General features: G+C 35.1%; 1 protein-coding gene across 5 annotated transcripts in view; it reads right to left on the reverse strand.

The window, feature by feature from the left end:
- Positions 1 to 18,461, reverse strand: part of RIMS2 (regulating synaptic membrane exocytosis 2) — a 449,695-nt gene that overhangs the window by 79,774 nt on the left and 351,460 nt on the right. For all 5 annotated transcript variants that reach the window (XM_056484738.1, XM_056484743.1, XM_056484739.1 and 2 more), the window contains one exon: positions 16,286 to 16,386. In XM_056484738.1, coding sequence (XP_056340713.1) covers positions 16,286 to 16,386 — 101 coding nt within the window. The remainder of the gene's footprint in view (positions 1 to 16,285; positions 16,387 to 18,461) is intronic.

The following is an 18,461-nucleotide window of genomic DNA, read 5'->3' on the forward strand; positions in this document are numbered from 1 at the left end:
TACCCTTTATTCTGCTGCTGAGGTGTACTTTTAACCTTACATCTGACTTAATTTTGTTTGGGAAATGGATTACAGTAGTGTATTGCACGTTAGTGTTTCTGTAACTCCAGCACAGAAGACCAAAGGAACCATATTGCTGACAGAAACCATGCTGGCATTTTAGTTTTGCATTTGTTTCTTAAATTGCAGTTCTATACAAGGCAGCTTTTGAAGTGCTGCTTTGCTGTCTGCCTCAAGAGTAAAATGGCACTTCCATTGTGCAAATATTCATTTTTTCAAAAGTATTCGGTTCCTCCGTGTCATATTCTCTAACTGTAAAAGGCAACCATTTTTGTGCTATTGCTTTTTCAGTTTTTGTGTGGTTAAAGTTGCCCCAAGACATTACATCTTCATATATTTCACATCCTTCCTTCCTTCCTTTCCTCCTCCATATTTCACGTTCTTTTTTTCTAAATGTCACCCACTGTATGACAAGATCAACTATTGGACTAGAAACAGTAATTTTTAACCAAGTGCTATGCCCCCATTAAATCTGAAAACCCGATATCATTTCCCATGCCCCTGCAGTGCTGTCCCTATGTCCTGTGCTGCAGGATTTGCACCATCAGACTGCACACTGACAGGGAAGTGCAGCCCCCATGGCTGGATCAGCACGGCCACTGATTCAACCCTTGGCTCCAGCAGCTACCCTGTGTGCTGCAATATCCCCCAGCAGAAAACACCAGTGCAAGGAGAGTAATGAGCATCACACCTCCCCTGGGCTGAACAATTAGCTGGTCCAGGGTGTGGTGAAATGTACCCGCACACTATAAAGATTAGCTAAAAAATTTCTTTCAGATTATATTTTTTTTTTTTCTTTTTAAATACCAGCCACAACAGTAGGAAAATTATGTTCTGACTTTCCCCAGGCTGGAAATACAGGCCTCTTTTGTTGGAATATGGTTAAATTTTCATTTCCACCCCAATAAAGACTCATATAATAAAGGCAACATTCTGGACTTTACAACCCATTAAGCAGTCAACCCAACCTCTTCAAGCTGCTTCAAAAATAGGAAGTCTGCTGAAAGCAGAGGGATTAATTAAAAGTCGCTTTTGTAATTTTAATAGTAAGATGATTTTGTTGTATTTTGCAGTGTTGAAGAATGAGGATAATTTCTTTATTACAGATTCTATCAAACAACTATTCCAAACTTTCAAAAAGCATTTTTATCTGCATTAATATATTAATCAACTGGAGAGCCCAACAAAAGGACAATTAGGTGTTAGTGCCTATGCCTTTTAACTTCAAGAGATTGCTGTCCTTCAGTGACAAATTCATTATTATTATAGCTGAAAAGCAAATACCCACTCTGCTTCCTAATACAACAACCTCTGCAAACATTTTGACTTATTTGTGAACTACCAGTAAATGGCTGACAGGACACATAGAGCTGCAGCTCCTCTGACACTGATGCTCTTATTTCTGCAAAGAAAGTAGTTTGGAACTTCTAGTTCAAAGGGAGTTTAAAGTGTTTCATTTTGCTTTACTCTATTGTTACTAGTCTTCCATCTTGGACTATACAGTCACGCAACTGTCCAGGCAATTGACATTGTCAGTGATTTCTAAATGTCTTTCTATTCTATTATCTTTTCTTTTTTTATAGCTACTCATCAGTTTTTATTTACTAGCATTTACATAGGGACATACAAATCTGGTCAATGTTTATAGTGATCAAAATGTTGGGAAGATGCTTCAGACAATTGACTATTGTGCTACTACCAGAAGATTAAAGAACCATTCTGGACTCTTTCAATAGTTCTTTGACTCACTAACAAAAGCTCTCAAGCAGCCAGAGCACAGCAGTTTGAAATGTTCTATACCTCTTAGTGTGAATTCACAACGTCTAAAGGCATTGCAAATTTTAGTTATTACCACACATCATTTGAATGAATGTTACTGGATTGTTTGATTATATCTAAAACTTTTGATAATGGCTGCCTAATGAAGTCTGGCATTAAAAATAAAGCCAAATACTTACTAATAATTACAGCAACAACATTAGATTTATGTCAAACAAAAAATTCAGCTGTTTTTTTGCAAAATGTCACACACAAATGAGTACATACAATATATGTTTATCTTTAGCTTGCATACACACAAACTCAAGATGAAGGCTATGATTAATCTCCCCTTTTATGTAATTTATACATAGCCAGCTCAATAATCTGTTTTTACATTTGTCACTTCTATCAAGATCCATGAAGAAAATTGAGGTACGGCCAGCCAGGCCTGTCTTTGCCAGTTCTGCTTCAGCTATGGCATGGCACACTGCTGTCCCTCAGGAGATTAATTCTTGCACTGCTCTTGTATTAGATGTTAGGCATATAATGAGATATAATGCCTTGGGCTTCTTAAAACGGAGCTGCAGCCACTCTACCTTAGATTTATTCCTGGCTGCTTTTCTTGTCTTCTGCATTGTAGTCCTGGATCCTATCCTATCTTCCTCCTTTTTATTCCTAATTCTTGGATCCTACTTTTTTAACCCCATCATTTTCTTCTGATGAGTCATATTGGCCTTGTTCCAACTGCTCTCTCTTCAGCCAGTTCTTGCTGTGTATTCAGCACCCTTTGATCTCCTGAGCTTGGCCCTCTGCACCTCTACTGGTATTCTTGCCTTGCACTAACATAAAGGAAAGAGCTGTGGTGGTGTTCTGAGCAGTACAGTGCCCAGATCAGTAAATCTACCTGGATATACAATGGTTCTCTATGCATTCATCCATCATTCCCATTCCTTATGCAATGATTTCTCCTTAGTATTCAAAACATTCCAATTCACTTCTACCTCGAATAAAAAGAACTGACTGTATTCCAATTTGCAAAATCTACCTTCTAAACCATCCAAATTTCCAATAAATTTGGACCACAAACATTAATAACAAGGAACATTCACATTTCTATTAAACACGTGAAAAAAAAATTTCTTCAAAAGTTTTCACATCCTTCCCTTTGTAGTGTGGTGTCATCTATTTATCAATTTCACTAACCAATACCTATGCAGTCTTACAAAGGAGTTCCTAAAACCTGATTTCTCTTTGGAACTAAGCTATGCAGCAAAAAGCATCCTACTGCTAAATTAGAAAAGGAAAACAACAATTAAAAAGATTGAGTCAGCAGTGAGCTTTGGCAGGAAAGAAGGGCAGCCATGGTTGTACTGACTTGAGCACAACTAGAACAAGAGAAGAGATTATTCTCCTCTATTCAGCAGTCATTAGCCTGCATCTAGAATACTGTAAGCAGTTTTGAGACTCAAAGTGAAACACTGACATTGATAAACTAGATTAAGTTTATTGGAAGGCCACCAAGCTGGCTGGGGGAGCTGGGCTCATTCCGACTGGAGCATTGATGGCTATAGGAGTACCTAACAGAAGTTTATCAAATCATACAGGGGAGAATGTCAAAATGACAGAGCCAAGCAATTCTCAGCAGCTCTGACTGGTATAAGTAGGCACATTTTTACCATAGGTACAGTGAAGTAATGGATTAAGTTACCCAGAGAAGTTGTGCAGTTCTCATCCTTGAATGTTTTCAAGACCTGACCAGCTAAAGCCCTGATGAACCTTGTTAATGTCTTGCTTTGGACTCCTGCTAAGGGTTGGACTAGACAGCTCTTGAGGTCCTCTCCAACCCAAATTACTCCGTCATCCTATAGGTCAGGGTGATCCAGGAGTTCAAACTGCAAGGGCAGAAGTAATACAGAAGTCACCAGTGTATCATTGCCTAGGGACTACTGGAAATCCAAAGGGAAGTAGTCCAGAGGCAAACCAAATCAAAAGACAAATATCGTCAGCTTCACAGATGTTGGCATGTGGTGTAATTCTTTAAAGAACTTTAAAAGTGCACAATGTTAAATAAATACAGGAGAGCAATAGAAAATATTCTGGTATTACTTCAAGAGAACTTACAGACCCTGTAAATATTTGGTAAAGTAGGAAGCAGTAAGGCAGCTCTTAAGTATTTGTGTCTTGAAAATAAGCTTGTCAACAAGTTTTTATTCCTGTCAAAAAATATGTTCCTGCAGTAATTTTCAAACACCAAGTAGCTTTTGCTCTAACGGATTTTTTCATGCAATATCTTTCGGAACATCAAGGCAACCTCCAATTTCAATTGCACTAATACCTATTCTGAAATCAAGCTGTCATTGATGCAGACTTAATTTACAAAGATACTTTCATGTAGTCTAGGAACTAAATGTTAATGTCAGGAATTAATTAAAAAAAGTTTTAAAGGAGAGAGAACTGCAAACTTTCTGCTGGAATATATAAAGTTACTACATTATTCCAGACTGTTCAAAATCACAAAGATATCACTTAAAATCCCATCTCTTCTTTGAAAAACACAACGTGTGAAAAACTGTTGCTTAAGATAAAGTAAAAGACAAAGAAATCATGAGAGGAATAAATATAAACATCACTACAAAAAATTCTTAAAAGGCAATCTGTGTTACATATTGGAGTGAAAATACAGTTTATGATGGCCAAGCAGGTCTTTCCTAATATCTTATCAAAAACTACCTTAAAATCATTACACATAGAGTTTCTACATCAAATCAGAAACATAATTGAAACAGGACTCTGGGACATGACAGTATAGCTACACCATGAACCCCTTTGGTGGTATGCCTCATCTACTTGATAACCTGACATCATGTTTAAAAGAGAAGGTAACTGCTTTCTATTATTTATCCAGATAATTGGGATGTTCAGGAGGAGTTTTTACAGCTGGGATAATAAAGTTGATTCTGACAGATTAATTGAGGTAAAAGAGAGACCCAGGTGCAGTACATGGCTAGGGTGAAATGGCTATAATTGACTTTATTAACGGGAAGGAATGGAAAATCTTACATGTCCTGTGGATGAACTTCATCTTGTTACAAGAGCTGATGCCTTGCAACAAGTTATAAGTAAACTACAGAATGCATTTCTCTAACCAACAGAATATTCCCAGGTTTCGAAAACAGGTTTTGAAAAAAAGCCAAGACCCTGAAGAAATATGAGTCTACATAATATGAAGGTAAATAAATAAGAGCTTCAAAAGAAGAACCTTGCCATCATAATTAAGGGTAATTAAGGATATCCAACAATCAGTCTGCTTTTTCTGATGTGAAAAGAATTCAGGAAAGTATCCAAAATGGCAAATAAAACAAAGCTCTTCCAATTATTTATTTGAAACATTTACTATCCAATTTCCCTTTCATGCTGCTGATCTCCATGAGAATTTTAACTGCTATTTAAAACAGAGCAAGGTCAGTCACCAAGTTTCACTTTAGAGAGACGGGTCCACAGTCTGGCTATGTGATGGCAAATAATGAACTCTAATGTACATCTTCTCACTCTCCCCAGGATCTTTTTGACTGCCACATATTAACTATTCTGTCTTACACAGAAAGAAGAAAATTCATTTAAAATAGACACCAGCAATCCTTTGGCAACTCACAGCACCATGTCAGGTCTCCTGAAGATGCATCATCAGGGACACAGATCATTGTAAAAAGTCTGGGCTGTTCAAGCCAGGGCAGACACAGGTATCCAGGGACTTCCCAATTTGCTGTGCAACTACATTTAACAGTATCTCCAGTCCTTTATCTCCTGGTGAACTTAAGCTTGTTTGTAGGACAGCCTGGTGAGCCTACACTTGCTCAGTGTGAGTGATAACTCTGCTTTTTCTGAGCCCATTTGTTTTCTAACACAAGTACATCCTACTCACATTGGATAAACTGAATCAAAGCATACTTCCTGTATTTGTTTCCATTCTTCAAGTGGCTCACATGCCATTTCTGCCACCACTGCACTCAAAATCTTTTGAACTTCATATAGTCCTGGCATCAGTCAACAGCTTATTTTTTAAAGAGAGTAACAAGGTAGAAGTTCTGCTTTGAAAGAAACTTTTTTCTGTGATTTTTCTACCTAATTTGGGCTTGTTTGAGATGTTACTTTGCAAATGCAAGCTAGAAAATAAAATAATATGCAGTTTATGCATTTTTTATACAATAAATTTCCATTTCCATAATTTGTTTTCAGTCCTTTGGTCTCATGAAAACAAATACAAATAAAATAAAAAGATGGCAAGGCAACCATCTTTTCTTATTACAGAATTTATGTTTCATTACATTTTATTTCAACCCAAGTATTTCAGCATAAGTGGCTTAAGAATAGAAATATGAACTTTCCCCTTAATCCTACCTTCATTATGTAACATTTAATATGCCTTTCACCAAATTTGTCCCAGGACAAGCACCTTCAAAAGAATTCAGGCTGAAGAGAACAGCTGGATTGCCACATGGCCATCTGGTGAATGCTTATTCCTGTAAGCAGAAGTGCCTAAGGCCACAATTGTTCAAGAACAGGATATAAATATATCTTTATACATCTATGATTCCACTTTCCAAGTCCTTAAATCTATAGATATCAGAGGATAGCCTGCAAAATCAACTGTAATTTGAGGGAGCATCACAAAATCTTCTTTCTTAATCTTTTGTTTTCACTGATTATTAGGATACATCTTGGAAAATCCCTGCACAATAAGAAAATACGAGCTCAGCTCATAATTTTCCTGAAAATTTTCTGCTGATTCATGTCATTCTAAAGGAGAAACAAATCTGCAAGATACAGATACCATCGTTTCCTTATCAATCCATAAACAAGATAAACTGCTTAGAAAACATTATTTTCCCTAAACCATATTTTCTCAGGAGCTTTCCTCTTGTTTTATTGCAACTAGCCAAAAAAAGGCTGTAGGGAGATCCTGAGCAAGCAAACTGCTCCTACAGAGCAGAAAAACTGAACTCTCCTTTCCTCTCAGTCATTGTCCTTGAGGGAGTAATTAGGAAACATTTACTACTTATGTCTCCCATATCTCATTTTAAATACTCTGATTTACCTTTGCTTGCTTGTAAGGTTAATCTGAGCTCACTTTTACTGAAAACATGCAACATCTGTTAATATTATTTACAATTCAACACGGAAACCACTTAAACAGTAGGGCAATAATATGTAACATTTGCAGACAAGAAACAATTGAAAAATATCAATTGAAAGTGCATGAGGAATTTAGTTCATTTCGAGATACAGGTACTTAGATTGGAACTATCCTGAGAAGAAAACTTCTGTAAACATTTTTGAAGATCTTTAATGTCAAGGAATTCCTAGAAAAACTTCAGATCTTGAAGCTATTTTTATTTTAGAAATGTTTCCTCAGCATAGCATTCGCATCATATTTCCCAAATTTATGTAACTAAAAACTAGCTTAGATTAGGGAAGGGAAACATTTTAAACAGCCTCCTAAATATCACCCAATCTGCTTCTTTGCAATTATTGAAATTGAGAGTCAACCTATTAGCCAGAAATTAATTCAAGATATTGTCCCTTACTTACAGAACACTATGTCACAGTGTTTTGAATTTTTTTAATAGAAAATCATATGCTAATTTAAGTTCAGATATTATTAATTAGCAAGGAGCTTTGGATTAAACTGCAGAACTATGCAAATCATCAGAATTTGTTTTACGTGATGGCATATGTCACTCAAGAGAGAGCAGAAACAGAATTATGCATCCTGGTTCTCTGAAATTAATGTATTTAATATTCTCTATATGATGCAACAAATATAACATTATTCAAGGATTTTACACAGTTTGAAGAAAAAAGATACATCAAAATAATTTTACTATGATAGAACGAGCAGAATCTCAGACAAAATTGTGTTATTTCCTGCTATTATTCACTGACTCTACATTGTCAGTGAAATGTCTGCTAACAAACAATGATTTCCATCTGCAGAAGGAGGACAATACTCCTCCTGATAAATTACTAAAGAAAAAATTCTGCTTCCCAGCACTAAACAATACTTTCTTGTAAGAAAAGCCTTTAGTTCCCAGAAACAACAGTGAAAAATACCACAGGTTAGAAAGGACACAGAGGTAATTTTATGTCTTAGGAACATTCTCACTGTGAGTGTTGCTGAAGGCATTGAGGCTTTACAAAAACCTCGCTATGCAGAGACTCCAAGGTCCTGACCCTACTTTGATTAGCTCCATTGTGCAGAGCCACCTTTTTCAGAATAATGGCTGTATGGTACATCTCCCTAAATCCTTCATTTGAACTACTTGCAGTACAGATGCTTGAAGCCACAGTTATATTCATGAAAAATAACTGTAAGAGTTTAGGTAGTTAAGGTACTTAATAAAATAAGAATCAAAGATCCACAGAGAAATCTGATGGACAGAATTCTTTCCCGTGTAACAGCTGGCAAAAATTCCTCAAAATCACAAACCTATTGTTTGGGAAAAAAAGTTGATAACTGGTTAAATTTTCATTGATAATTGATGATTTGGGGCTGCTTTCAAAGAAAATCAACCTATTTAATAAAGAGGAACACTCCCTGATGTGAAGAAAACATCCACATCACTAAAACATTATTATAGCCAGAGTTACAAATGATAAGTGTAAACTGTGGGCAAATCCTCCCTCTAAGGTGTGCTTGACTAAACCACAGGGAGCAGCTCTCCAGGGAGTGTCCCAGGAGCACCTCCTGGAGCTGGGCTGGGCAGGAGGGCTGGGAGGTGAGGGGGCAGCCAGCATTCCTGCCTCCAAATCTGGCAGTGCTGTCCCTTCTGAGCCACCCTCTGTGAAGCAGACAAAGCTCCTGCTTCTTCAGCTTGCAGAAGAGAAGGCTCCAGGGAGACCTTAGAGAAGCCTTCAGTAAGAAAACCCAGAGAAGGATTTTTCTACAAGAGCCTGTAGTGATAGAACATGGGAAAATGGCTTTAAGCTGAAAGAATGGATGAGACATTAGGAATAAATTCTTTACTGTGGGAGTGCTGAGGCACTGGAGCAGGCTGCCCAGAGAAGTTGTGGATGCCCCATCCATGGGAGTGATCAAGGCACAGCTGGATGGAGCTTTGAGATCTTTGAGGTCCTTAAGGCCCTTCCAACTCAATTCTATGATTTATGATTTATTTTGAATCCTACACATTTAAGCAGGCTCCATTCCAGCCCTGCACTGAGATTTCAGGTCTGTCCTTTCCAAGTGTGCCACACTTTCCTCAATTGTTCAAGGTCAGTAGTCTAGCAAGTTGATCTAACTAACAATCCTGTTTCCATCATGGAGCCATTGCTCCAGACTTGTATTTTTATGTGAATAATGACTTTTTGGTACATATTTGCTTGGCACAAAATTAAGTAGAACAAACTGATGATATATATTATCACAGATTATGATTCTCATTTCTTAGAGTTCCCTGATTGTTGCAGCAATTCAAATCCCTTAATATATTCTCTATTTTTGAATGTCACACCTTGGCACCTAGATATTTAGTATGTATTTCCCAGTTAACTTTTTTCTTTTTTTTTTTTTTTCTTGCAGATTTTCTCACTTATTATCAGCATAAGTTTCAGAACAACTTAAATAATTAATTCAAGCATAGTCACAGTATTTTGCACACTAATAGCCACTTAGTTCAACAGCATCTTGGAAGTTTACAGCTTAAATTCAGATAAAAACTGTATGCAGAAATAATTGATTTTATTATGAAAAACAGCCACTCTGAACCAAAAGACTAACAGTTTAGCAATTCACTTGTCTATACAAAGCTGTGCTGAAAGGAAAATATTATAAAATTCTCTACTATAAAACTCTATTATAAAACAGATAAAAGAATTTAAGATAAATTGCAGTGATTGCTCTGCCTGGAAGTTGATCAAAACATCACTCAGGTGAGTTTAAACTGTGATTATTAATGGAATGGTTACAATGCTCAATGGAACCTGGCTTTTACAGAAAGCTTTTGATATAAAATTTGCTGTATATTAGATATATATGTGCTTGCTAAAACAATTTTTTCTTGCAAACACTTGCTTTTTGCAAAAGAATATTTAACTCATTCCTATAAAACACAAGACTGTGTTACACTTAGAATTTATGCTTTTTTAATTGAAACCCAGTTATCTTCAATGGAAAAGCCCTTTTTTTCCTAGTAGACTCCTATAACTAATGAAAATTCAGAGGCAAAATACAATGATGGTTTTAGTTTTTTACTTTTGGGGTCATTTTTTTCCTCTTTGGCATTCATTTTAAAATTATAAGTTACTTTAATAACATTCTGTAATGTATTTAATCTCTTCTTTCTAAGCAAGATTACCAATAAAGCAAGAAAATGTGTGACAACAGAAAGTACCTGTCAACAGCTAAAGACAGTCAACATCCTTTTAGCTGTTTAAATTTCAGCCACAGTCATCATATGTGAATGCAGTATTTTTTGTTAACCACAGTATTACATTTAAAAATACTCTAAATTTCTGATAGAAACATGGATACTCAAGATTAATAATAAAAAAATCACAAAATTATCAAAGCCAAAATAAAAGAGTTCTTGAATTTAATCAACAATAAAAATGACAGCAGCAGAAATACTTTCTAAGAGTTTGCACATCTTTTACTGAAGAAGAAAATACTAGAAATCACAGCAACACATATCTATATTCAAAGTCACTAAATTAATTCTAACACATCAGCAAAATACAGTTTGATAAAAATAGAAAATAAAGAAGAGGTCTTTTCTACATTACCATGGATATAGAGTTCAATTCTAGAATTCTGAATTTATTTAATCTAGATATATTTTTAAGTCTTATAAATGAGCTTTAAATCCTGTACTTATAGGAACCAGAACTTGCATTTCAGCAATTTATTTTAAAAAAATTATATTAAAAATACAATGAAATATTTGATTGAAAATATGAAGGCTATCAGCACTATGGGCCAGAAAAACTCTCTGTCACTGACCAGCAAAATTCCTAACATATCACACACCTACACAAGTGATTGATTAGATGACCTGAGCACTCACAGGCAGTGACAGGACCTGTCCTTCCAGACCAGCTGCTTGAACTACCAAGTTTCTGGCCCAAAATACAATAAAATACTCATCAGTCCATAGGAAAACACAAAAACCATGGGACAGGCAATAAGTAAAATGTTTCCTCAGCTAGGAAATTCTTAGTTTATCTAACTGGTGTTTAGTTTTTTTCCTAAAGATAAGAGCTTATTGGTGTGGAGGTGGGGAATGTGAAGATGCAGGGACCTACACAGTGCTATTTCCATTTGTAAACCTATCAAATTCTACTGGTTAGGCCCTTGGCTGTATGAGCATCCTACAGAAATTTATTGCACTGAATATTTGTGTGTCTTATCTGTGTTAGTCTTTGCTTTCTTAATTATTCTCCAGCACAACCCCATTTGAATGATTTTCTTTCTCCAAGTTTTATCCAGATATTTAACATTTTAAAATTTAAACTTGTATGTTAAGAATAAATATATACAAAACAATTTATGAACTGTTTTGAGGGCATATGGATATCTAAATAGCCTTAATTTTGCATTTAGTTTTTGAACATTTCTAATTACATCCTTAACAGCATCAGTTGTAACAAACAATTACAGATCAAAGAGGTATATTCATAATTATTATATCAAATTACTACTTGGCAACTCATGATCCTCCAAGAGCTCTAAACCAGTTGTCAATATAAAATCAATAGAAATCAAATACAGCTTACATGCAGCAAAATATCAAAGTTCCCAACATCCCTTTAGTCGGATGTTTGCTTAACCCCCTTCTCCACAAGGGAGAAGAAAGGTGAAGAAAGGTGACAAGAGCTTCTTTTCAAGAAGAAAGGTGGCAAGTGCTTCTGCTAGCACTCTTTGCTGCTCTGTGTACTGCTCTGCTTTGATTTTTAAGGAGACACAGAGATTCCCAAAACACCATTAAATTAAATCTTTCAATCAAACAAAGGTCAAAGGATTCCACATGTAGCTGAACCCATGGCACAGCTACTTCCTGCAGAGGGAACAGGCAGCTCTTGGCAGCACATTTGCACTTTACAAGACCTTACAATTAAAATCTGCTTCTGAGGCATTCGAATTCAGCCTCTTCCACCTCCAGATCTTACCTTTTTCACATTCTCTCACACAGAAATCCCATAAGGCTGTACTTGATTCATTGCTGAATCAAAGTGTCTCATTGTGAAGAGCTGCAGCTGTTCTGTGTCTGCATGCTCCAAGAGCATTTCTGCTGCATCTACACTACTCAGAAAGCTAAACACAAGATTGATTCTTCTTTTCCACGGTTTAATTTGTCTTGGTCTTGTTATCAGGCTAGATCACAAAGTAGCATGCTAGCATGCCTTATAGTACTATTCTCCTACACCAAACACAGAGAATTATGCTTGTATCTAAAACTTGTATTGTGGTTATTGATTATCAGGAACTCCAGCTTTAAATACATCTGATGATGCAGAAGGTTTCAGCCTTATCATCAATAGAATCCTTAGAGGTGGAGTCAGGAAATCCTCTTTGATGCTCTGTACTATTCTGTATCTGATGTACTATTTCTACATTTGGCTAAATAAGCTTGTTCAGCAAAAAAAAAAACAAAACAAAAAAAATTATCTGCTCTTTTACCTCTTTTATCCTAACTTTATTCCTTGTTGCTCTAGCATACTCTATCACTAATTACTACATTACTGACTACTACTAATTGCTATGTTATGTAACTGGATCTCTCTTCCTTTTTGTAGGTCATTATTTTTTCCTAATAAATCAAATAAAACAAGTCTCAAGATACTTAGAGGTTTAAATGTGTGTCAGCTAGTTGTCAGTCTCTGTTTTACCTTTGTTCCTAAAGAAAGCCATAGTTTTTCACTGTTGCAACTCCTACATAAATCCAGCTCTCTTTAGTTTGATATCAGTGATCAGACTTCTCTGTAGTGGCTAATATTAGCCTGTATTAGTGGAATTCTCTCTTGATTCTGATTTCACACTGATTGCAAACACTTCTAGGGTTCTATATCCCAGAAGTATCTTCTCCCTTTTTCACTCAGTAACAACAAAGCTTTTTAATTCTCCTCAGCTGATCCACTGTGCACGTTCCAGTCACAGGGCAGAGAGAGGAATGACAGGATTTCTCACACCCTTCCCCTTTAATCTGTCAGCAAGAATTCCTGAATCTGAGCAGTGGTGGGAATGGCCAGGGGAAGATGCTGCTCCCCAGACATAACACTACCAATCTGTTTGCCAGAATGGTGAGAGTATGGAGCAGGAAGCAAGGCAGAAAGGTTCAGAGAGGTTTGATGAGGTAGTTTGGGAAGTGACTCCAAAAGCCAGTTCTACAAAATATGAACGATGTGAGTCCAGCATGTGACTGACTCAGCTCCCATCTCAGCCCTTCCCTCTTCACTGTACATCTTGCTGAACAATTTAGAACTGGGAAGCTTCATTCTTATGCAAAACAACAAACTAGTCACAGAAAGATTCTTGAGGGAAATTACAGGCTGGCATTGCAGAGGCACAGTATGGTAAATGACTAATTTTGCCTCTGGTCGAACACCCTTGTGCTACTGAACATTTTTTCTTTATTTCCATAATTCAGGTTTTCCAGTATGTCAGCATCTACCAGCACTGCAATTCAGACTTTTTTACATAGCCTATTTAGCACAAGTTTAGTAGTACCCAATAAGCAGAAATAAACAGTTGTTCCAAAAACTAATTCGCCTAATCCTTAGTGCCTACAATGTTTTTCTCTCATCTGCTTAGCTGTAAATATTTATATGAAAGTTAATTCATCACTTGCTTTCCATATGTCTGTCCTGAAACCAGACTTCAGCAGCTTCTGAAAAAAGTTATTTAAGGAAATAAGTCTTTTGCACCCTGCTAAACTAATGTATACAAAATATTATGGAAGTAGAATAATTATTGTTCGAAAAATAATGAGGCATGTGTAAGAATAAGAGAAATACAATCTTTATCAATCATGAGGAAAAAAATATATGGGAGAATTAATTTCATGTATTTCAGCAGCTTCTAAGAACACAGGTCTGGAATTAGACTTTTCCCACAAACTTCTTAATGTATGACTAAGCACCACAGAAGGGAATGAACCTTCCTCTAATGCCTCTAGTACTGACTTCCAGAGGTAGAATAAAGCTAGAGGGATATAATACATGATGTCTATTTTAATATTTCAATACTTAATAGAACTTCTACTTTTATAGCTTTTGCCTTCTCAGCAAGGAAAGAGATTAGATATTTTTTCTGAACTTAAAAGTAATCAAGAGGGACATAAAGATGCTGTTGACCTGTTAACTTCTATTTAAAGAAAGAAATAGAACGGAAAAGGCAAAAGAAAATTTTATATGCTGGCTTTCCTGAATGTGGCTTAATGCCTATTTAATGACATCTTTCTTAGGCATGGCACTCATAAGTGCCTGCCTGTGCCAGTTGAGAAGTCTAAAATCATCAAAATCACTGTATAATGTACAGAATATTCCAGTCAGCATTCAACATACATGTTTCAGTTCATGATTACAACAGAGCTTTTGTAGAAACCAGGTAGATAAATTGTACTTACTCGTTTTGTCTCTAGACAATATAGGAATTTAATTAAGGGGAATTGAAGCAGTGGTAGGAAAAAAGTGAAGACAAAACTCTCATGGCTTATGAGAGTTATGGTTCTCACATGGCTTTGAAACTACACAATTTTAAGAATGCATGTTGAATTACTACCTATATGTGAATATTCAATGTCTAGCTCCACAGGTTCTTTGATAGAATAAATAACTCATTTTCAAGTACTGAAACTACACTTAAGCAGAAGAGTAAATTAACTGTTTATTTCTGGAGACATTGTTTGATGTGTGCAATAAATAAACCACCATATTCATGAAGTAATTACATTTATAATTTTCCTCTTTAATACATACCAATAATACTGAAGGTAAAATTTTAATTAAAAATATAAATGATGTAGAGTGAAGCCCAATAATATGGTGTAGGTGAAATGGAAAAACAAGGGTAGTGAATACTTCCTTAGGTAGTTAGTTCTATCTAACTCCTTTACATGAGAACCAATTTAATCTGCACCAGATCTACTTCTGACTCAAATTCCAGTTAAGCATTGAGGGAGCAGAAAAATCAGCAGATTAAGTCTGGTTACACATACAATACATAAAGTCATATTTTTGTGGTACATACAATCACAACACTTACTATAAGGTCCACTCACAGTATTATGCTCATCTCTCAAAGGTAACTTTGCCATAAGCATCAAAATAAAAGGAACAGCTTAACATGATAGCAGCCACATCCCTTTTACATGTTAATAAACATTCTTATGCCTTGTGCAGTTAAAACTACATTTGCAAAATACCCAAACAACCATGCAGCACATCTACAGAGTTTTAAAGTATCTTAAGCCATTTTCACAGTCTTGGTTTTGTCAATTCTGTTTTCATTAACAGGGCTTTCCATTTGGAAACTTACTTTTCTAAAGCACTTCTATTTTCCCACACTGAAATGTATATTCTAGAAAGCAATTATATGAAGTGTATTAGTCTACATTATCTGCAATTAATTACAGTAATTAATAATGAGTAAATTTGATGTTTTATTTGCATTCAAATACTAAATGTCTCATTTTACAGTAGCTTTGCCAATCCTGGGAGCAAGGAAAAGCATCCTGCAAATAAAAGCCTAAACCAGATATCTTTTCCTCAGCCAGATTTTATAGGTCAGAAGTCTCATGTTTTCCACTTAAAATGTGACCTCAATTAATGAAGTCTTTTAGAGGACACTAAATTATTTTTGTATAATAGAATTTAAATTGAAAATATCTTGATTATTTTAATTAACACACTCTATATGACATGACCCTGTTCCAGATAGCAGGAAATTTTGGGTAGTATATTTAAGATACACTACATAGATATTCAGATTCTTGGTGATCTGCCACAGCTGGGGTGAAAGCTTTTGCTAGTGTATAAAACACTTTTCCAAGTGCTAAATAGCCACTGTTAAACTGAGTGACACTGCATCTTCCAGTATTCAGTAGGTCAAGACAACTCTCTGTTCAATTATATGAAAGCCATGAACAAGTTTCAACAGCTCTCATGCCATCCATCACTCAATTAACATCTTTTTCCCATCTCTTTGAGTTTTTAAATCTTGACACTATTGTTCATTCTGAAAGACAATTAAACTGCTTCTTTCATTTGCTTTAACTTATCCTTCTGAAATTTTAATAATCAAGAAAACTCTGTGTTAAGAGTTTTGCTGTGCAATTCCAAAGTTTTATTACAGACACACGACAAACTTTTACTGAAGAAACAACCTGGCACTCATCTATTACTTTCTAATAGGATGTTGGATATTTAATTTTAGCATATTTTGTTGCTTTTCAAAACAAAACTCCCTTGCCTTAGAATGATAATCTTGTTCCAGCCTGGAATCTGATCCTGCTACCTGTTTGTACTTGCTCATTTTCATTTGGCGATTCCTTTCTTCTACATCCAATGCACCTGTTAAGTTAAAAACAGAAGAAAAAAAGAAAATAAGCAAGCAGTCATCAATGCCAAGGTTAAAATTATGCTCATGGGAGTTTTAACAGAAAGAGATGAAATTTGATTTACTTGCATAATGCTGTGCATGTAATTTTAGTACCTGAATTATGATTTTGCAGAAAACCAAAAAGTTGTAAAAGGAGGAAAATTGCAGATAAGTATTTCAGCAGAATCTTAATAAGTGTTGTATTATCTACACAATTCAAATGAAGCCAACTTTGTGAAATAAACTCAATATAAATGAAACACAATGTTTCCACAGAATATCATTTTACTATTTTAAGAATATTCAAGAAAAATTGAGTCTTTTATTTAACAAGGAGGAATGCAAAGATAACCTGCTTTTTAAAGTATAGATTCTGGTTCTGCATTTATTATAGTCTGACATATCAAATTAAAAATCAAGTAACAACCACAGGCTAGCAGACCTTCCATTTACTATTTGTGTATACTCTTAGTATGCTCAAAAATTCAAAGAATTACTAAAAGAATCTTAAAGAGCCACCCAGTGGCATCACTATAATACATTCTAATGAAACACAGCTTCAAGAACAATTTCAAGATTCACTCTTCTGGGATAAAAGATGTGATTAGTTTCAGTCAGGGACAGGGTCTCTCTGTGTGACTCAGGCAATACCTGGTTTCAACAAACCTGTACTGTAATACCACAATTTACAATGTAAAATAATAAGGAAGAAGTGCCAAAGCTGAGGTGGAAGACTGAGAAATAGATAAATTAGAGGAAAACAACAGCTCAGAAAAGAATTTCAGACAAAATATAATTAGCTATCATACATACACAAATTTGATTATTTTCCACTTTAACCTGGTATAAGTCAAGAATAAATCATTATCCACTGAATGCTAAAAAGCATTCATTTTGACTGACTTTTGTCTTAAACTATCCATAATTTTAATACAAAAGTTTTCTAAGATTAAAATTTCAGGATCCCACAAATCATAAACAGAAGTTTCTTTATATTGTATGTATTGAGCAATATGGACTGTATTTATGGAACTGAGATGGGAATACTAGATTCCAGTGTACTACAGAAACCTGGTTTAAACTCTAAACCTCAGTTGTAAGTCATAATCTAACACCAAAGTGGGGCTCTGCACAGAACCTGGGCCTCTCAGCTTTGTATTTTCTTTTTTGAGAACAACAGGGGTAGTAGCACATATTATGATCTTTACAACTCTCTATCCTTATTCTACAATATGAAAGAAAAGACTTCATCAAAAATTCTAAGAGAAATTAAAATAAGGAAAAACAATGAGAAAAAATAAATGGTGTTTTATAGGGAGAAATAAAATGAAAAAAGAGAGCAGTAGATGATGAAAATTTATAAAGTAAAATACGGTTCATTTTTCCTATCATAATTTTCCTCAGCCATTATAGAACCCATGGCAGTGTTTGTCAATTTATCATTAAGATGAAGAGACTTTTTTAGGATCTAGTTTTAAAAGCTTTATTTTTTTTCTCTTGAAAACAAAAACTATACACTAGAAAATATTTTCTTTTTTTCAATTATAAACATAATACATTTTTCAAAGAAAGAAAGCAGCTTTTGCTGAAATAAAAATCTTCTTGTAATTTATCAGTAATGTCAGAAAGGAGGTATTTTTCACAAAAAGAGAATTTTTTCTACTTTTCTTATGTTTTATTATGAAATCATGGCATGTTTTCTTTGTCTCCAGAAATTCTGCCAAATTTCAGGAAATTGCAAGTGAAGAAATAACAATTCTTGAGCATAAATTAGAAATTTCACAATTACTTGAGAAAATATTCATTCTTATCTATGATCAGTTGGCAAAGTGGAAATTAGATTTCCACAAATCCAGTAGTGTATGATATGTACAAAATATCCCACTCGAAAGGGAAGCATAAGATATAAGACCTTGGTGTGTGTCCTCTGCAACAAAACAAGAAAAATTTGCAGCTTATTTTTTCTCAAGAGGAAAACAAGACAGAAAAATTTTGGAAAAAAAAAAATTAAATTCCCATAAAATCGTATTAAAGGAAAATCTAACTG

The sequence above is a fragment of the Oenanthe melanoleuca genome, chromosome 2, assembly GCF_029582105.1.
Source record: "Oenanthe melanoleuca isolate GR-GAL-2019-014 chromosome 2, OMel1.0, whole genome shotgun sequence".
In the NCBI taxonomy this organism is placed as follows: Eukaryota; Metazoa; Chordata; class Aves; order Passeriformes; family Muscicapidae; genus Oenanthe; species Oenanthe melanoleuca.